The sequence below is a fragment of the Corvus moneduloides genome, chromosome 1 (assembly GCF_009650955.1).
Source record: "Corvus moneduloides isolate bCorMon1 chromosome 1, bCorMon1.pri, whole genome shotgun sequence".
Lineage (NCBI taxonomy): Eukaryota > Metazoa > Chordata > Aves > Passeriformes > Corvidae > Corvus > Corvus moneduloides.
This window is the reverse complement of record NC_045476.1, coordinates 8,621,529-8,643,609: the sequence shown is the minus strand read 5'-3', so window position 1 is coordinate 8,643,609 and position 22,081 is coordinate 8,621,529. Positions and strand designations below refer to the sequence as shown.

At 38.8% G+C, this 22,081-nt stretch overlaps 1 protein-coding gene across 1 annotated transcript in view; it reads right to left on the bottom strand.

Moving 5' to 3' along the window:
- Positions 1-240: 240 nt before the first annotated feature.
- Positions 241-22,081, bottom strand: part of UBE3C (ubiquitin protein ligase E3C) — a 73,465-nt gene continuing 51,624 nt past the window's right edge. Inside the window, exons 19-23 of the mRNA XM_032099205.1 lie at positions 16,897-17,109; positions 9,073-9,261; positions 8,909-8,975; positions 7,933-8,063; positions 241-4,839 (exon numbers count right to left, since the gene is read on the bottom strand). Of these exons, the coding sequence (XP_031955096.1) occupies positions 4,669-4,839; positions 7,933-8,063; positions 8,909-8,975; positions 9,073-9,261; positions 16,897-17,109 (771 nt within the window). The 3' untranslated portion in view covers positions 241-4,668. The remainder of the gene's footprint in view (positions 4,840-7,932; positions 8,064-8,908; positions 8,976-9,072; positions 9,262-16,896; positions 17,110-22,081) is intronic.

The window sequence follows — 22,081 nt, the reverse complement described above, 5'->3', positions numbered from 1 at the left end:
CCCAGCACTGCCCAGCCCATCAGAGCCATGTCCCTCAGTGCCACATCTCCAGGGATTTTAAATCCCTCCAGAGATAGTGACCCCACCACTGGCATGGGCAGCCAGTTCCAACAGTACTAACTTCAAGACCAACAAGCAGTTAATATTAGATTCTTTTAGAACCTAGTCAGTACTATCAATCTTAAACAAGAGACTGCCCAATTTGCTGCAAAAAATGAAAGAGTGTTTCTGCAGAGTTTCAAGAAAACTCAAATTATTTTATTCACAAAAGCATAAGTCAATAAAAATATAGATATCCTGATCAGTTTTACAGACCATGTTCATTTCTTCTCTCCTTCACTGACAGGCAAAAGCATCATAAAAAAAAGTAACAAGCATTTACATCACAAACCATTATTATCACAGATTCATGTATATGAGCAAATATTACAGGTCCAACAAAACATTCCTCTTTTTTTTTCTTTTTTCTGTGCTGTACTATTTTTAGTAAGTATTTTTTAGGTGATAAGAGTATGTGCTGTCTCACTGGCATTTAACTAATAGATTTTGGTAGAAACTGAAATGTATGAGCTCACTGCACTCAAAAGTGTTTTCTCTGAATTCCAAACCCCTTTATAGGATTAAATTAGGTATGTTTGTGCTATATTACTCAAGTGATGCCAAAATAATGTCAACATTTCTACTAATAGCATCAGGAAGCTCTTTTATATTATTATCATGGAGCACCTCCCCAAAAAATACCTGAAGATATCCTCCTTATTCAAATCAAACTTCTGTCAGCTCAGTGTTTACACATGAAACTGGAGGAAAATCCTTCATCTTCTGCAGATACATAAATGTTCCCTAGAAATCAGTTTTGTGGGATTTATACAAGTCTGGCTTTCAGGACCATGACGGAAGACAACAGAGATAAAGGACAAGGCTCATTACTCCTGGTTTGGTTTGCTGTGCTTTATTTTTTTTAATCCACGTAATAGGGCTAAGCCCCCATCTGGAAAGAAACCTCATTGAAATAAAGAGACCAAGTGCTAATTTTATGTCTTTATTCAACTTTTAACGCCTTTGAACTTTGTAGAGATGAAAAATTTGTGAACTCTTCCATCATATAGACCTTGACAAAACTGTTTTTAGAACAGGTTACAAAATTACAAACCCAAACTTACTTGAAAACAAAATCCAATCAGAAAATGCTTGCTTTTTCAAAAAGCAAGTACTGAACTAGGAGGATGAAACACTGTAGTACAGAAACTTACTTTAAGGAAGGGCTGTCTTGTACAGAAACCAACCCCAAACTCATAATTACTACTGCTGTAGTTATGATGATCAAATCTACAATGGTATTTCAGGTTGCTTGCATGCAGAGTGCTCTTGCCTCTGCCTACCTAAATTCTGGGAGCATCACAACAGGGAGACAGTTCACTCTTCTTTTAAAATCCACAAAATCCAGTTTCATACAGAAACAATTCTTGCTACATAAGTGCTACAAGAGATCATTTCGACTCCCCAGCTCCTCAGGACATGCCTATGTTACCTCTCACACCTTTATCTCCCGTTCCTTAAAGTATCTAGCAATAGATCATTGAAAAGCAGGAACTCATGCTTCGTCCTGCCTCTCTGAAAACAGCTGGCAGAGCTGGAAGCACTGGTTGCCAAAGAAAAGCCCCACTCTCCTCTCACTGCAGTCTGGATTCTGAAGGTGGTGAAGCTGCACAGAGCTCCAGCCTGCACACAGTGAAATGTGGGCTACAACTGCTCTGATGCCCTGCCTGTGCCAGTGTCACACCTCATGTACAGGATACACAAACAAGAGCACCAAGTGCTGCACACCGAAGAAATAAAACATCAGAGTATTTTCAGCAAACTCAAGTTCTCTCCTGAAGGTTTCTGCAGCTCGGTGATTCCTGCAATTACAGCTCTGTGCAAGTCACCCTTCCCCCAGCCCTGTGGCACCTGCTGCTTTCCTGGCCACAGACAGCACTAGTGGGCACTGGTTCCTTTTCAAAAGCACAAAGTGGACATTACCAGTCACCAGTACTTGGCATGACTCCAACACAATCTTCGAAATACAAATATTTAATAGAAAAATTTAATTTAATTTTACAAAATACAGATACAACACTACCCAATGTAGCAAAATAATGGAATTGAAAAATAATCTCAAAATATTTAAAGCATTAGGTTCTAAAATAAATAATGCCATCTAAAAGAAGTGTTCAGGTTTTGCAGTTAGGGGGAGGCAGTTTCACTATTACCGATCTCTTTTTCAACTTTTTTACAAGTTCCATAATTTATGTAGAAAAATATACAAAAAAGAATTTGGGATAAAGAATAGGTTGGGTATGTAACATTTAACATAAATAAAAAGCCTAAAGCAAAACCAAAAAGAAAACCAATCATTTTATTTCTGTACATCAAGACTACAAATAGTATTTTAACACTTCATTTATTACCCAAATTAAGAAATTATACATTTTTATATGGTTACTAGTAAACATCTTAAAACCACTCAGTTCCCCCACATTTAAAAGGATATTGCTGGTTACTGCTTATTAAATAGGAAATCCAGCAGAGTTTCCAGTAACAGCAAAATATTTTTTTGCATAAGAGATGAATACAAACTTGATTGTAATTTTTGATGATTTAAAATATAAAAGCAAAGTTCAGAGGGATGGACTTACGAATCTTACAGTCTGAACTGTAATTCCTTTTTTAAACTCACTGCAGTTTGCATACGAAACCCTACAATGTGCCTACTACTAGAGGATCAGCTCCTTCCATATGAAAGCAATTTTTTCTCTAGATATCAAATTATATCAAGCAGCATATTCCCACTTACTTTTCTCAGCAGAAATACTGCAGGGAAATGGATATAAAAGCTGCTTAATCACCAAAAAAAGTTAATTTGATTAGTGTCTACGGCACAGATATGGTATTTAAGATGGAAAGAAATGATAGGGAAAAGGAATGTGACCACCACAGGCTTCAAATATAAAAGATAAAGCCTGATAACTTTGGTTCAAATAATTTTAATAATTATTACAGATATATTTTTCCAAAGTGATGATTTCTCTATGTACTGTGTATGCAATAGGAGACTGATTCATTTAAGATCAACCAACCAACCTGGCACAAAAGACAGAAACAGAACAGAGAAAAACCTGGAAAGTCACATCCATTCAGAACAGTGTCCACGTGATAAGGATGCAGCAAAGGTTGAACTTAAAATAATGCAAATTCTATTTCTTCGAGGTGTTTCAGAAAGCACAAATGCAATATTACACCCATTTTATCTCAGTGCCTACCATCTTGAGGGAAGGTAGTATAAAACAAAATCAGTTCAAAAACAGAATCATAGACTATGCTGAGTTGGAAGGGATCGATCAGGATCATCCAGTCCAACTCCTGGTCCTGCACAGGACACCCCAAGAGTCACAACAAGTGCCGGAGAGCATTGTCCAGATGCTCCTTGAGCTCTGTCAGCCTTGGGGCTGTGACCGCTTCCCTGGAGAGCCTGTTCCAGTGCCCAACCACCCTCTGGGTGAGAAGCCATTTCGTGATACCTAACCTAAACCTTCCCCAATCCAGTGCACCATGCTGGTTTCTCAGGGCCTGTCACTGGTCACCAGAGATCAGTGCCTGCCTTTCCTCTTCCCCTCATAAGGAGCTGTAACTGCAACGGGTCTCCTCTTCTCCAGGCTGAACAGACCAAATGACCTCAGACTCTCCTCACACGGCTTCCCCTCCAGGCCCTTCACCACCCTCATGGCCTCCTCTGGATGCTCTCTACTGGCTTCATGTCTTCTTTATATTCTGACACCCAAAGCTGCCCCGAGGACTTCAGGTGAGGCCGCCCCAGCCCAGAGCAGAGCAGGACAATCCCCTCCATTGCCCGGCTGGCCATGCTGGGCCTGATGCCCCCAGGACACGCTTGGCCCTCCTGCCTGCCAGGGCACTGCTGGCTCACATTCAACTTGCCATCAACCAGGGCCCCCAGGTCCCTTTCCACAGCTGCTCTCCAGCCTCTCATTCCCCGGTCTGTACACACATCCAGGGCTGCCCCATCCCAGGGGCAGAATCCTGCACTTCCCCTGGTTGAACTTTATATGGTTGGTGATTGCCCATCTCTCTATGATGATAGAGTAAACAACTCTACAGCGTAAGTTGTTAGGTTGTCAGTAATGAGCATTTTCATCCTCTGAGTTCTGGGATATCTGCAAACATCTGCTTGCCTTCCATCTAAAAGACTAATTACAGGATGTTAGCCCTGTCTCATCCCAATGCACCGTAGAGTACACAACTTTATTGCCAGTTTGCAAAATTATTTATGTTTGAACAGCACAAAGCCAAAGCTTCATCTTTGGTTAATTTCACTGAGATGTCACTGTTCTTTAAATGTGCTCTTTCTTCACATAAACACAGAAATCAGCCACGCTGCACACAGCATTCATTGTTTTGAGTCATAAAGCAATGTCAATGCAATATTCAGTAATGAAAGCTAACTAAGAAATCATGTTTAGAAATGAAACCTATCCGAGGGCATTTGGTAAAACACAAGAACTGCAGAAATGTAGACAGAACTCCCTTAAAACTGCTTGGGTATGGGTGCTGCTTATAGAGTAGGCACTGGTTCGTTCCTCTGCAGATCATCCAAATCAGCATCAGTTGGGCTCAGCTGAGTTCAAATCCAGCAGCACATTCAATGGCATAGAGGAGCTTGCTTCGCATCAGATTCTCATCGTAGAACTCGGGAAGCTTCAGCAAGTTCATGCAGGTACTGGCAGTAGGCAGCCTGTCTAAATCAGATCCTCCATTGTGAATGCAAAATGCAGGATATAACTCCTGGAAAATGCAACCGAAACAAAAAAACAACCACGTATCAAAAAAAGGTATACAAGCCAAAATCTACCCTGTAGCAGCTGGCACACATTTCTATGAAGTAAACCACTAGATGAAAACCTGTCACAATGACACTCAAATGGCTTTTCTTTCATTCCTCATAGCACCAAAACCACTCTTGAATTGCATAGTGTCTCCCTCTGCCTTGTCCCAACAAGATCCACTAATTTGCAACACACAAAGCAATTTATGTGATTCTAAGGAAAATACAATGATTTGTTATTGTTCATACAGTCTAGCGTACAAATTTACAATGCTACAAAAACATACAATCAATGTGCATAGTGAGTCTGTAATGACATCGACTTGTCACACCCTGATGATTCTTCTGATGTGTTAACTACTGATCTGAAGGACACACTTTAAAGACATTTTGTATGCAATATTTAATTTTTTAAAAAGTATCCCATTTATCTTCTTCCAAGAAAGAGTATAGCGGAAAATATATTTATTTGTTACCTCCAAAGCACCGCTTTTGCTGGCAAGACAGTATTCATTTATCAAATGATTGCCTGAGGTTAAAAAGTTCTGATTTTAGAAACTGGAAAAAAATTCCAGTTCCAAAGGCAAAAGGTCAGTGAGATTCTAAGCTAAATTATTGTTCAAATGGAGGCCTTAAAAGTATTTCACGGCTAAAATGTTGCATTTTTAGTGTTCCTTTCAAAATGTTAATTGAATTCCCCTACTCTAGCTTTAAAAATGGAATTCTAAATTGAAATGCCATGCCAAGGGCACCATTTGTTGCATAATTAAATACTGTACAGCGGGAAACTGCAATGGTTTGGAAGGGAAAAGTATCATCGATTTATTATGTGACCTGATTGGAACTTAACAATTTTCAACCACACTTTAATGATTTTTTTTTTTTGTCTGTAACAATCACATTTATTAAACTTATTAAACTTTAATTAGCTTTAGTAAGTGTTATTCTGAACCTGACTCTGGCAATGAAAGTTTAGAATTTTTAAATGATGCAAAGCTAGACTGTGTTATTTATGAACTGCGATCATCAAGGTATTTCCTAATCTTAAATCAACGTGCATCAACTTGAAGAAAACATGCTGGTCCCACAATATAAAGCCTACACAGAAAATTTCAGAGTGAGAACCAGAAACTGTGTTTTCTCTCAGAAAAATACACACACACTAAAACTGCAAACACATTTTGAAGATGGTTTGTGCTCATGTCTCACATCAACAAAAAAATGTTCCCACAGTTACTTAGCGGGTAATACTCAGCACTCCCGTGGCTTCACAGTCTGCACCTTCAAAGCTCCAAACACCACACTGTCATGGGCAATGAAGGCATTCCTGATGATGACAATACCAGTCACACACTGCCCTTTCTGGCAGACACTTCCTGGCAAGCCCGTGGTTTGGAGGTAAATCCCTGGAAACAGGTCCTGCTGCAGCCACCCTGCGGTACTGCCCAGCAGAGCAGCTCTAACACCCTTTCAGCTGCTTTCCTCTGCCAACACTGCTGCATGTGGCTGAGCATGCAAGCCCCTTGTTCAGTGAATTCATCTTTTAACTTACTGCTTTCATGCCGAAAATTTGGTGCCTAATTTGCTTCCATTTTTTCCTAGCCACATATGTTACAGTCAGTTTGTGGCCCATCTCCCAAGAGAATGCACAAACTTCAGCTTTCCACATTTAGCTTCTTCAAATGTGTCACTGTCAGCCTTAATATCTTTAGACTTTCGATTCACTTCCTCCATCTCTTCAAATGTCACACTGGCTACCTCAAAGCTGGGTACCTACATCTGCACTTCCTCCCCTCCCCTTGTAATTAAAAGAGGATGACAACAAATGGGAACTTCTGCTTAAATGGTTTCCCCAGTTGTTTCCCAATTCTCCCTTCCTCACGTGACTGACGTGCACTGTTTTATCTTGGTCTCATCCCAGAGTTTTCCAATTGCTCTTCCTGCTGTCCTGTAAAATCCCATTCATTGCTAGAATACTGTACAGTGATAATCACACGGACCTGGGGAGTTTAGGAGAAATGCCTGCAGACTTTTAAATAAGGAATCACATAAATCAATCAACAAATACCCTAGACAGGATTCATGTGTTTCAAAAGCCATCTCCACTGTCTCCGTATCAAATCTATGGACAGTCTTTAAAGGGGATCTACTTAGCATGTTTTTGGGAGTCTAAGAAATGACTCATTTCATCCTGAAGTTGACACACAGAACAGTCAGACCAGTTACCAACTGAAAGTGCCAGTTCCAATCCCGGGTGTCTATAAAAGGAGTGTAACTGAGCTACAGATTACAGATGTTGAAGATGAAGGATGTTGCCTATCCACATGGCAACACCACTCCACAGCACTCAATGTTCCCACATTTTAGGGGAAATGACATGATGTCTGGTTCTTAGCCAAAATTTTGCAGTCCAGTGAAATTCATGGGTAGAATATCCCCACAACTTAGGTTCAAAATGTCTTCACCTTGCCTTGGTCTCTCTTTAGTTTCATTAGCAGTACAGAAAATTTTTCTTCATACTTAAGCTTCCCTGTAAATAGCAATCTGGAGACAGCAGCTAAATATTTTGCTACTAAGGGTAATGAGCTGTGACCTATAAGCAGATAAATGGGAATTAGAAAAGAAGACAATGTATGTCCTGCTTCAAATGGTTAATTTAAGAGGATCAAATTTAATAGCTGCTTTTATATCCTAAATTCTCTTTTGCCTGACTTAGAAGGCACTATGCTTAACTCAATCTTTTGCTTCAAACTGGTAGCAATTCTGCTTCGGCACAGTAACATAAAATGGCAGCAAGGACCTTCCATCACATGCAGCAAGTGCTCTAATCAATGGGTCTGTAAGCTTATCAAATTTCGCAGTTAAAATGGAAAGCAGCAGAACACTTCATTACATATTTTAAAACTGTACTTATTATACATGCAAATGCAAACATTGAAGCTATTTCTGTAGTCACGGATGAGTATTCTCAAATTGTAGATTCCTAGACAAGAAAAACTTGGATCAACATCTGCAGCATTTCTAAAAGCTTGCCAGGACGCCAGAAGACGTACCTTAAACCCCAGAAGAGGTGGTCGAGAGCAGCTCGTTACAAATTTGAGTAGTTTACGTTTCTCTTCATCAGTGAAGCTTTCTACAACTCTCCAGAATATTTTAATTACAGGATGGTCTGCTGTGTAGCCACCTACAATGAGATTTAAATGATTTACAGCTAGAATATTTTTATGTAAGAAATAAATTCTTCAGAAAACCTAGCATCAATCTTGAAAAGTCTGGGGAAAATATTATAACCAGCAGGCTTGTATGGCTAACTCCCAGTACCTACAAGTCTCTGATCCCTGCAATTTCAGTTTCATTGCTTACCTATGGCTACTATATCCCTCAGCTTCTTAAACGCAGTTTTCTTCACTGAATCGAATTTTAAATTAATTTTATTTAGTTTAGCATTTAGCTAGTAACTTCGGATTATTGCCTTTTCACTCCAAGAACGCACAAAATCTGCAAGACCCAGGATGTTACTGAATGAATCCACTTACCCTGAAGTAAGCCCAGATGTGAACTGATGACTTGGTAGCTACATTTTGATTACATTCATGATAAATGCAGGGAAAAAATTCTTACAAGCTAAAACTATGATCTTTCTCTTCAGACTGCCTGAGAAATAGTACATATCTGAATGTGGTGGTACAAACTGCTATCCCCAAAGTCATCTGCAGACTTGTTTTCAGATCAACCAGACACAGTCATCAACTAACTTAATTTAGAAAAGAAACACCCTTGAATCATCTGGCTATAAACTTGCATTTAAGTGTGTGAATAAAATAAACTGTATATCTCAGTTTCCCAGCACTTATAAAACTGTGTTGGAATTTTAGTCAATGTTCTGAAATTTAGTCCCATCTACCAAATTTGGCCAAAAGTAACAAGAATGGCCCTGCAACTTTTTCTTAAAAGGCAAGATAAAAAGCAAGTTCATTTATTCCCAAGTCAGTTATAATAGATTTTTTTACTTAAGCAAAATATGCTTACCTGAATAGTTTGTGAAAGATTTAAGGTCATCCAAACTAATAGGAACTTGTGCACCAGAAGTCAGAACCTAATGGCAAAGGAAATGAGACCATTACATTACAGGCAAAAATCAGCAATTATTTCTGTTTAGAGCCATTGTTTTCTGCAGCTTTAAGGAGAAGTACCTGTATTTCCTGCTGATCAAACATTCGAAGCCACTCGAGGTTCACCACGTTGGCCAGCCCCTGACGGAAAGCCAGGCAGTGCTGCCGGATCTGTTTGTTCAGCCTGTAGTCGGCCACCAGATGGATGTACGCAATCCGGTTAGCGCTGGTGACGGGAATGTCCTTTCCACCGGGCTTCAGCTCAACCACCTACAAACACAGCAATTCCCATCACCCTGATAAACTGCACTGCTCTGCTCCAACCGTGACATGGGGCTGCAAAACATTCTAGGAAGTGATGTATCCATTTGAAGTTGACTAGAACACACTCAGGAATATTCACCTCAAACTAAGATAGAAGATTACGAGGAGTTACAAAGATAGGTTGTTTTTCTGGTTATGTGTAAGAGCACATTCTGTGCACCCAGAGCTCCAGCTGCCAATGCAGCTCATCACACAGTCCCATGGGTTATCACCAGAAAGCAGACTCAGCACAGTCAGAGCTCTCTTATAGGAGCCGTCTGTAACACCAAATTCACCAACGTAAGTCAGACAAGAACTGAGGTGAAAATACCTTCCTCGGCAAGCTTGCCCCAGCTTCACTGCTAAGTACCCTGGAAGAGAGAGTAGCCTGTAAAAGCACAGAGCTCACACAGAACACTCTCCCTGCAGCTGGATTAGGGAAGCTGTGCTTACCTGGATGGGCTCTGGTGAATTCTGCAGGGTCACATTATGGTAAAAGCAACATCCACTGAGTCAAAATTCAGAGTATGACACAAGCCTGATTTGCAGAATGCTCAGCATTCACAATTCATACTGTTGAAAATGTACTGTTGTATACGCTCAGTACATTCAACGAAAGTAAAAAAACCAACCAAACAAATCAAGCCTAAGGGTTGTTTTTCTACTGGGAAGCTCAACTTTTGTCCTTCAGGTACACCAAGGTACCTCATTGTGGAAGAATTTTTAAAGAAAAACCCCAAAACTAAAGATACTGTAATTGCATTAAGAAATAAACAAGGATCAAAGATAGTTGTTACTAAAACAGGAGAGGCCTTCACATATTCTACTCTTTACTACATGAGGTTAATTTTGTTAAGCAGCAACCCAACTGGAAGGTATTACTAGAGTACTTCAGAGAAGAATTAAAAAAACCTGAAAAGCTGAGATACTGTCACCTTCCAGAACTCTTCAGAACTCTTGTTTCTTTTTTTCTTCCTACACTCAGGAGTCACCAATTTCTTCATTTAAACCAACTGTGCACTTCAATATGTAGTAATGATGACATCTTTAGAGCACAGAGAATTAAACACATTAATAGTTTCTTTTCTAACATGCTACCTAATAATGTGAGCTGTTCTTGTACTAAGAAAAATGTGCAAAATGGTATGATTAAAAATTCACAGTGCTTTTGAGCATTCAGAGTTTTTCTTGATTCATATTCTTTAAGGCAAAAGAAACCATTAAGATCTATGAATTCTGACCTCCCAGACAACACAGGCCAGAGGATTCTGTCTAGAGATTCCTGTATTTAACTCAATAAATCCACAGATGAGTTAGTGCACATTTTTCAGAGATATGCAATCCTGTGATGGAGTATCTAGCACTTTGATAAGCTACCACAACCTGAATTACAATAGGTGTTATTATAAGTCTTCCTTCCCATTTTAATGTTTCAGCTCCAAGTTTCTGGCTTTTGTTAGCGCCTACAGTAAAAAAACTCATCAATACTCCATGTCTGTATGCAAGTACTGATTATGCTTACACCCTACTCCTGCAAGAATTAAGCAAGAGGAAGGTGTCAGTGTAGGTGACACCATTTCACACCCTGTACACATTATCGTGCTCCCTTTGGGCAAGGCCCCTTCAACAAGAACCAGGGTTACAAGACCCAGGAGGGCTCTCTCTGAGATCACCCATCTCAGAGCCTGGCATGGGACACAGCCAAGGACCATTTCCAGAGGGTACATGACTGTGCCTGGGGCCACTGACTGCCCTAAGGGTGAGGGTATTTTTACTGGTGAAGTCCACAAGGAGTATTAATAGAAGTAAGGGACATGTTCCATACCACAGTGGAAACAGCTGATGAGAAGGGGCCCCTGCACTGCTGAGCTCTCTCCTCTGTGTTTCATCCCACTGCAGTAAGTTTACTACTGTCGCTGGAAAGTTAATCATCAGATTAATCCAATTATTGACAAGAAACGTTCTCGTTTTCACTTCAAATTCAATTGGTAAAGTTTGTTCATACCCATTGTCCTTATTTCAATGTTGAAGAGCTTAAACAACTCTTTCCTTCCTCTTCAAATATATCCATGATCTATTACTTATGGGCAGCAACTTCGTTAATCTTCCCAGAGACTTTTACATGGAACTAAAGACAGGGTTTTTTTATTTCCTCCTATAAAATACCTTTTACAAAGCCTAACAAGATCAGAAGGCTTTCTCTTACCTCTTAAATTCTTGTCCTCTGTAGCTTTACAAGATCAGAGCAACCAGTGATGTTGCACACGAACAGATCAGTGTTGTGACCTCAATATTACTAATATTTTACTACCTTACAAACTTTCTCTACTTGTTTGCAGAACAGCAGAATTCCGTGGGGTTTTGATACCATTTAATATAATCCCTCTCTCTGAGGTATGGACACACTGAATTAGGCCATATTAAAGCATATTTGTATTACCTAACTCATCAAGCATCTCTTAACAATATGGACACCAGCAACACCCTAATAGATATCCCTCTATGTGCACACAGTAATTTCTGTAAGCTCAGTATTTACACTAAAACATGCTTGAACTGATCTCCTTCCTAAAATAGCCAAGGGAAACTACTGGCAGGATGTTCTACAAAACTGCTGGATTTAAGATCATCCCAGCACTAGGTGAAATAAAACGTCTGACCTTCCCTGCAGGCCAGAAAACAGAAATCAGAACACAGATTAATTTACACTTGCATTGTAATAGCACTGGCTCCACAGTGCTCGAGGGATGTCAGGAAAGCTGTATTCATTCTATAATAAAAAGCTATTTTCTCCCCATAAAGTTCTTCCTGCAAAACAAAGGAAAAAAGGTGTTGTTCTCTTCCTGACCACTATTTTTAGAAAACAGGACAAAGTTATTTTGGTTTTAAATCCTATTATTCCTTTTATTTTTATATTTTTAAGTAGCAAATCTTGATTTCTGATCCAGCAATGTTTCTGTAGCTTCCCTTCCTCCCCAGAGCCCTGCATTGCCATAGCTAGGGTAGAGCATTCTGTTAACTGCATTTCCTGGGGTTTTCTAGAAACCTAACTATCCCTTTTCGGAGTTTGTCAGTGTGAAGTTAATTTTACCATTGTTTTGTCAAAGTATCATCCAACACCAAAACAAAAGGGATAACAGAGCACAAATAATAAATATATTATGCCAAAAAGGCTAAGAAGGATGTAAAACAGGAGACAGAAAACAGTAACACTTGGTAAGCACAAAACTAAAGTAAAGGTAGATGCAGGCCACTTTTCAGTCATTCAATGTTTCATGGCATTAAAGGAACTATTCTAGAATTCCCATTTAATTCTAAAAAGTCAGGAATTATTGTTCAAGAGTTCCTTTTCAAAAAAAGGAAACATAGCACAACTTAATACATCTTAAACACTTCCTAAGCTTCATTTTTACTTTTGTCCATCCAGTTTTGGCCACTAGATGGGGCAAGACAATAACCCAGGTAACCCGGGACAGGCCACACTACAGCCCTCCCTGTGTCATCACCTCAGCTTCTATTTTGTAGATCTAAGTTGAAACAAACAAACAAAAAGCATTTTAACTTGGTTCTTAATCAAAATCGCATGTACTAAAAGGCAATCAAACCATAGATGTAATTTAAATAAGTACTCAGATCATTCAGACAAATTTGATTCCCTACTCACAAAGTGCATCTTCAAAATGAAGGGGAAATACCAAAACGGGACAGAGAAGTCCCGCATGAAGACATAAGACATGTATCTCTTCACAGAACCACAGAACCTCCAGCACAATTTCACAAAGCTCTTACAGATATCCAAGAACTCCTACAAGATGAAAATCTTTTCTCTTGGGCTCTGATCACTTTTGGTCACATCACCTCTACAGTTTTTCCCCATTTTGAAAATAAGTCGATGAAGTTTTTTTTCCTTTCTTTCCCTGTCACCTGCCTTCCAGATATTCAGGCAGGAGTTCAAGTAGGAGGTTGCATATGAATGCCTAAGAATGCATTTTCTGTAACTGTTATGAGTCTGCCTGAGAAGGCTCAGCCTCAGCTTAACTACTTAGCTGCTGAAAAACCTCTAAAATCATTCATCTAAGCCACTGTAACCCAGTAAAGAGGTTGTCAAGATGGAAACTTTCAAAAGTATTTTTAAGGCTTTAAAATTTTCCCCCGAAGAAATTTAAAGGCAAAGAACTCCCCTTTGGTGAGTCAGCATATTTTCAGTGACAGCAATGGCATTCACACCTGTTTAAAAAGCCCAAGAAGGTGTCCCAACACCAAGTTCTACACTAGATGGGTTTCATAGAAACTGCTGCCATATATATTATAGTGCTTCTCTGTGGGTTTGTGCTTTTACACTTTTATTTATGGAATCTTCTGATCATACTCAACTTCTGATCTACGTACTCTCAAGTATCAGTGTTTGAGACTGATACTTTCAAACAGTTTCTGGAGTACAGTATCCAACATTTCTGAAGGAAGAGGAAATGTTTATTTGCATCTCCCTCTGCCCCTGGACAGCCACAAAACTCGCCTTCCTCACTGAAAAAAGGGACGGACAAAGGTCTGAATACGAAAGGTGTCTTCTTGAATTTGTTATTCTTACAGACCTTTCATAATCATCTCATCCAAAAGATAAGAGGAAAACTTAAATCAATCTACACAGCTGCTTGAAGGTACCTGTCTGTAGCTATAGGCTGACCTCCTTAGAGACTTTGCTACTGGCCACCATTTTCTGCAGGAGACCCAACAGTTGAAATGTAGGCTGGTATCACTGCATTAGATAGATCTTTATCAAAAGCTATTTGGGGTTGGAAAATAAGGTTGATGGCATAGCTCCCCTAATTAGCAGGTCTAATGTGCAAATTATTAAGTACCTTTTTCAACTTCTGGTGAATGCACTTTGACAATAGTTTAATGGGGTCTAAAAGCACATTACAGGATTGGAATCAATACACTGATAATAGAATTTCTACCTTCTATTACTGACAGAGGCAATAGAGCCCCTTTTGAATGTGTTTTTCATTGCAGATAATGCTTTTGTGCCACAATTGGTGGATGGACGCTGCCATGAGGACAGCTATTTACAATGATAGATTTATGATGCATTTATTGGGCACTAATTTATTAAACACTAAAGTGGCTGTTTAGCTGAAAACTACATATAATGTACATTGAACATAAGGAGTGCAAATTAAGCTCTTTCCCAAAGTGAATTAGCCTTACCTTGCCACAATCAATTAGTATGCAATGGTTACAAGTCAAATAGTAGACAAAATGTATTTATCCATATGATGTTTATTAAGGTAATGAAATGAAGCATAAAAAGAGACTTGTTGCATTGAAAGGCAGAAGACAGTGACAAGAACCAATGGGCTCTGTTGAACTACAGTAACATGCAGTGAGCCTCATAAAAAGGTGGCTGATACTCCATGGGTAAAATGTTCTCTCTTCAAGTATAAAAACAGCAAACCAGCATCAGAATATTTATTTTAACTTACACGTTATCTAGTTACTCAGTAACTCACTAATATATTAAATATTCATTCAGAAGTTATGCCAAACAATTACAAATGAGACATCTTGAAAACAGCAGCCACAGCCCTCATTTTAGTTAGATACTAAACTGGGTTTATGTTAGCTGTGACCAACAAAACTATTACTTTAAGTGCAGTTAAATAAATGGTTTTAGAATTCAGACTTTCTCCCCCATCGCTGTAGATCCCACATAATACTGGAAATTGCCATTTTGTGTGCTTTGCACCAACCTCTGGGTGCTACAGACCTCAGTTCAGTACCAGCCAGGCAGAGCACATGGTACCACACAGCAGCCACTCTAAGAGTGCTTTTGGGTACATCTGTATTGTGGATACTAAAAAGTTAGAAGCAGAGGAATTTTCCAGCTTCTGCAGCATCCTGTGAAGTTTTCTTTTCTCATGCAAGCTAGCTGAAAACAGTGTAGAGGTTTTTGTAAACCAAGACTTTACCTCACAGGTGCAAACTTGTTATGCACAGTCTTGTGATGGCACACTGAAGAAACTATTTTGAAGTGGGTGTCATAGCATTCGCCAATCACTCTGAGAGGTGGATGGTCAAGCGACCAATAGCATTACACCACTTGCAAACCAAGTTATATAAACAGACTTATAATCCATTAAATGGGACCATTTTATTCCTGCACTTGGACTTGTGTGGTTCTTTACGCCGTTCTTGGTACAACAGCGACACTGCATCACGTCTTTATCTCAAGTCTTTGAGTGTTTTTCTAAAGACAGTGCAGGTCAGATGGTTTCACACAGGGAGTGTAATCCAGGGAGGAAAACGACATACGGCACATGGTTAATATTAAACGTTACTTACATCAGGCAACTGTTGCCTCTCTCCTTTAGTATGCTTTAGGAACCCCAAATCTGAGGGTATTATTTTAAACTTAATGCAATCCAGATTTTAGGATCTTCCAAAATGACAGGAAATGGATGACAGAGGAGTAAGATAAAATCCAAGCCTGATGCTGTTCAAGCAGAAGTCTTGGCCAGCAAACTTGCTATGACTTAAGCAGCAGCAGAGAATTCAAGCTACCAATTTGCAGGACAGGTTACTGCATCCCAGTGGTGCTGCTGTGTTGGAGACATGCAAAGTCCCAGCTTCCCTGAGCAGCAAACCCCAGAGAACTGCTCACCCTCTTCTAGAGTCTCTGTTTCTTCCCCACGAGAGGAGGTTGAATTCAGATGCTGCCGCTCGTCACAATGTGGGCAGGTCTACTTTTTTCATCCAATTATATGCCATAACCCAGTGTAAGTTTTCAATCCTCAATTTTAAATCCTCAAAAATGAAAGAGGAAGCCCAACAAAAGACTTTACCTAGGAGGCTACCTGCATTAGCACACTAAGACAGGCTTTTAAAGCTCTAGTGACATTTATTTTCTACTATGAGTGGTCTTTAGTCCACACAACAGAGCAAATAAAAGCTATAATCAAATTATATGGTGCAACTGTGTTAAAAACTCAGATTTAAGGACCTAAGTAACTGCTTTATAGAAGCACTGAACACCATTTATCCCCTCTGACTAATCTGATGTCTCAAAAAAAAAAAGAGGTGGGTATACAAAAAAAAAAAGAAATTTGTGTCGGGCAGACTTCAGGCTCTCTACTTTGAAAATTGCAGTTACAGAGACAATGCTTGTCCCACAGTAAAGGGTCTTTATTATCATTATTATTTAAAACCTCTCTGACTGCTACCTGCAATTCTAAAGCCAGGCAGTACTTCTAGAGTTTACACATCATCTAAATTTTGCAATTATTACAAGTGCAATTGAAGAAACAACGTATTTTTGTTCAAGAGACATTCTCAGGCAATAGAGCTTTATATGTATGACTGTTGAAAAATAATCACTGCAGTTTACTACTTAAAAGACCAAACCTTAAGGTAATCATCAAAAGTTATTTTTTTAAGTACAAGTTAGTTGCTCTCTGCTCCAAATATTGAGTCAGAAACCCAACTAATGGCTCACAGCACCTTTAACAGTTGTTTACTATCACACTTAAATTAAAAAATTTAGTAGAGATAGTAATGATTCACCAGTCATAGATAAAAGAAAAAAAATTTCAAAGCCATTCTTACCTGCGCTTCCCCAAGGTCATTATTTACCACGGTGAAGTTTAGTCCAAGTTCTTCCACATCCCCTTCATAGCTCTTGAGAAAAAGCAAATTTTTGTACATTTCTGGATCTAGTGAAGCTAAATGATGAATGTCAACATCAGCACTTGTCCCTAATAATTTTGAGAGGAAAAAACTAGCAAATGGCAGCTCCACCAGCATATTTTCATAAAGAGCCTGAAAAATAAAGCAATTAAAAATACATTAGATTTTATTGTTGCACATGCAGGAATTCTGAAGGCTATTGTCTATTTCTCAACTTTTGAGTAATTCCATTTCAATTTGGTGTCTGAGTAGGTTCTTCTGCCATGGAAATAGCTCAGATATTGCATAAATTTAAGAATATTCATCTAAAATTTGAAATGTGAATATTCTTGTGAAATACCAAGGTCCCAAATCTCACAAATTAATTATGTTGTGATTTAAAATGTATGGTCATTGCTTATCTGTCATTACTCTTCTTACCCAAACTGCACAGATTTTCAGGAAAAGCAAGGTTTGCTAAAGGACAACGCAACTGCACCAAGAATGTCTTTAAAAAAAAGTTAACATCTCTACTTCCATTAGCACCATCACAAGCAATGTCATTCCACTCATATCCATCACTACACATAGAACTTTCATCCCCCTCATGCCCTTAAAAATAACTCTGTAAAACCAGTACATTTTAAACTAATAAAACCTATCTCCTGCATGTTACAGATTCATTGCTGCACATTTTGGCTGAATTCTACTGCTCTAATGCCACAGGCAAAACATCATTTCCAAGACAAGAGTTTACCAGTTCTGACTGTATTACAGGTCCAATCCTTTCTATGCCTGACACTGCTACAGATGTCAAAAAATTACTGAACCAAACATGTACCCGACCCAAATTTGCAGCACTCATGAAAGATGTATTTTGACTGCAAACTCAAATTATCCTCAAGAATTTTCAAACTCAAGCAATACCATTCTACATTGATCTACTGTATGAGCACATTTCCACAAAGTGCAAAATATCTCTGCATTATTTTTCACAAAGTCAGTAACAACTTCTTGACTGGAAGAAAAAAGTACTTATGGTAACTTCAGAGCTATTCTGAATAAAAGACCCCTGCTTTAAAAAGACCCATTCCTAGCACATGCTGCCTTTCTCATTGTCCACTCTGTCTGCCACATCAGCATCTCTCTACTAGTGACAAGCAAATCTTTACAGATCATCAGTATCACTGCCAGGCTCATCAGGAAAGGCATCACCAACATAACATCATTGTAACGTCTTTGTTTCCTTTTAACTCTCCAAGAGCAGTATTTTGACATTACTTAATTCCTCCAGAATCTGCTGGAAACTTAGAAAAGGAATAACACTGAGGGTGAAAAAATAAACAGAAAAAAGAAGAATAAAGGTAGCTCTAATCACTCAATGATATTCCAACAAAGACGTTAAGAAAAATATACACAATTCCTTAAACTTTTGAAAGAACATTTTTCTATGAGGTGAGTTAGACCTTGCAAAAAAACCTGAGAATAACGAGTTCAAAGCCAAAGGGTGCATTATATTTAGAGCCATATGATTTATTCAAGGTGTAGAAGTCAAAATCCTCATTTGTATAGTTGACTTTAAAAGCAAACTAGAGGGATAAATCATTAATTTGCAATGTGTAAGGTCAGTGTTTGCTGTTCCTGCATTAGCAACAATAAAGCTATTGTAATTCCTTAAATATATCAAAGCTACCCGAATTTAAAATGGAATTCCATCTATGACTCATAAAATGTAAATGCAGAGGTGTAATTTTTTACACAAGGCAGGTTTAAGCCTTTAGAGCATTTAATATACAAGGACTAATAAATGATAGCACTAAAAACTATGATCACATCAGCTAAATGGATTATAAATTAAATTTCCATAATGTATGCAACTGAAATACAAATGTAGACATAAATCAAGGTATTTTCTAAACACAGGTTAATTACACAAATTCAAAACCTGTCTATTTTTTATGCAAAATAATCCACTTAGCATTTTTCAAACTGGTCTTAAGTCTTCACCACTTGCAACACTCGATCCTAGAAGCCTATCAATAATTCCTTGTCAGGAAAAAACAGCAATAGGTATATTGAAGAAACTTGTATGTTATTTTTCACGTGTCTGTCTTTTATGAGTGTTTATTGCTAGAAATTGTGCCAAAATGATTTGAAATAAAAAGGATTAATTATGGTAGAAGCTTTTTAATATAAGTGAGTGCAGCTGCAATGCAATTAATGCAAATTGCGATGCTATCAGGAAAATAAATGTGAACAACATCACTGGCTATTTCTGTTTGCTGCCAAATAACTTCAGTAATTTACTACATTAAGAATCAATAAAAAAATAATGCATTTCAAATGCATCACTATTAATCTTCAGGTAGTTCCAAAGTGAACATTTATAACTTCATCTAAAAACTATATAAAGCATTTTTAAATAAACTAAATTGTGCAACTTGAGAATAACTTTAATTACTCCCTCTCTTAGCTAAGTGATTGCAATATTTAAAACAAAGTATTTTTGGAAAGAAGACAAACAGTAGTGCTTTAATTAGTTTGAAAGTCAAGCTATCCTAATAAAATTTAATAAAGAATGCACTAAAACTCTGGTGAATAAAGTCATTATAAACTTTGGGTTTGTTTCAAAGAGGTGAATTCCACCATTACAGCCCCAGCACTGTGCAGAGATGCAGTGAAATGCTGTGTACAACATGATTAAATAAATTGAAACTTTATTTTCTGGATTCCATCTAACTTTTCTGTTTCTCAGTCAGCATAAACTGATCAAACTACCTGTTGTTGCTGAAAACTGTGATTCCACACATTCCTGCCAGGGCGATGGACCCAATCACCTGCTGATTCCCTTGGGTTTGCTTGCAAGTAAAGCAATTGTACAGTAGAGGCGTACAGGGTCATTACAACCTGAATAAGGTTCAAAATTTGCAGATTATTTGTGTTGTGCTTTGTTTGGGCTGTTGGATTTGGGGTTTGTAGGGTGGGTGAGTGTTGGTGGCCACAGCATGGACACTGAAGTTTCTTTCAAATCAGAGTAAGATCCAGCTCACAGCCATGGCTGAAACTGGGTGGGAATAGGAGCACCATTTGTTTCACCAGGAGCACAACTTTTGAGCTGCCAGCAGCCCATGGAAGCCCACCCTGATGGGGATTTTTCTGACTAAAGCTTATCTAATGGCCAAGAGGGAGACTTCCCTCATTCCTTCTTTTTCCATACTAAACTGCCTTGGGGAGCTCTAAGTTACCCTATTTCAAGCTTCGTTTTTTGCCTGTTTGAACTCTCTGAACTGGCTTTCTGCAACATCAACATAAGGGAGGCAGGAGCCCAGCATCAGTGACAGGCAAGGGAACGATGACCACCTCTTACAGAGGAAACCAGCTGTCAGATTCATCAGCTGCAGTATGAAGCGGCATCATTAGAGTGTACTTATGTATGTACTTTAATACAATATAAGGTCATGCTCTCACACAGAACTTGTCCTCTTTCTTCCTCTCACAGCCAATGGGCAACAACATTGATGGAAGAAACTGGCTTGCTCTTGGAGAGAGATGTCTACTTCTGTTTGGCTAAATCAGAGCTTCCTGTTCATACACTGGTTCAGGAGATAAAAGCCAGCAAGTCTAACCAATATACATTTTAAAACTAATCTCTTCTCAAACTTCAAGTACTCTCACCCTTTGGCGAGTTCCCTTTAACTCCGCAGTAATCACCGATGGGACCGATCCCTTTCTACAGTGAGTTCTGACAGTTCCCATTCCCAGCTTTCCTGTCTGAGCTCCTGACTCCATTGTCTCTACCCTGCAGTCCATAAACTGCAGCAGGCCTACATAAGGCAAAAAATCCACATGGGGAGGCATGAAAGGAGGGATTGGTGGTCACATATGGCATCAGACTTCTAGTTTCCAATGTACAGATGTAGGGGACAAAATAAACAACCTCAACAGAGCCTACATAGCTCTGCCTTCTTGAAAGGCTGGGATATTAACCCTCCAGTTGGACAGAAGTGCAATTTGCAGGTACAAGCACGGGGCAAGAAGCTGGTCTGAAGCAGAGACAGTGATGTTCACATCAAGGGCAATCCCACAAGCACTGTAACGCTCACAGGGTAACACATTCCCAAGTAGCTAAAAGGCTATGTCTGCTGAAAAGGCCAACCTGGATTTCCCAGCACTATTTCAAACTCTTGTAGGTTAGGGATTCTCTTTAGGTCAAGTTGACATCTCTAGATATCAAAAAAGTAACTTAAATGCTTCTGAAATGACTAAAAAAATTTTCTATTTCAGTAACAAATTATTTTTAATACTCCTCAACCCAACGTTCTCCGAATTATGTCAAGCCTTTTCTATTTTCTGAAGAGATGGTTAAAATATGGGTTTTTTCTGGTTAAAAGGCCAAGAACAATTATTTCACTATGGAAAAAGTAGTATTCAGTAAAAGGAACTTCACACACCTCTCTCCCTCTTTGCATGCGAATGCCTCCAGAACACATCAGTATATTAAAAACAACCAAAATAACAGGAAGCCTACTGTGCTTAATAGGTTTGCACTTCACATGCAGTCTAAAGTCTGTGGTTCCTCTTTTAAATAATCTCAGCTACCTGTGATTACAGTATAGTTCCACTGTAATTGATTGCAACAGGGACTGGCCTTTACTCAGTTCAGTGACACAGATCACAATGCAGGCATTTGAAGTGATGAAAAATATGATGTTCAGACACAAATATACCGAACACACTCACTAAACATCTGTGATGTGGAGGAAGAAGAAATAGTTTTTTAAGGCAAGCACGTTAGGCATGCAATTGGTAGAGGTAATGTAGTATGGAAGAAGGATCTGGGCTGGAAGGACAGCTGTACACAGTGACAAAGGCAGAAGGATGACAGTTCTCTGGACAAGGAGGACTTTTCTTCTTTCAACAAAATAGGAATAATGCCTAACAGGGACTATAGATGGTAAATATCACGATACCATTTAAGTACTACATAGTCACACAAGGTACTCCTCACGTATGATCCCAAGATTTAGGGAATTGCTCTTCAGTGAGAAAAGATTTCACACCATATTTTAAATTTGGACAAAATGAAAGATATTAGAGTAATTTCAGCCAAATTAGCTGTACACAG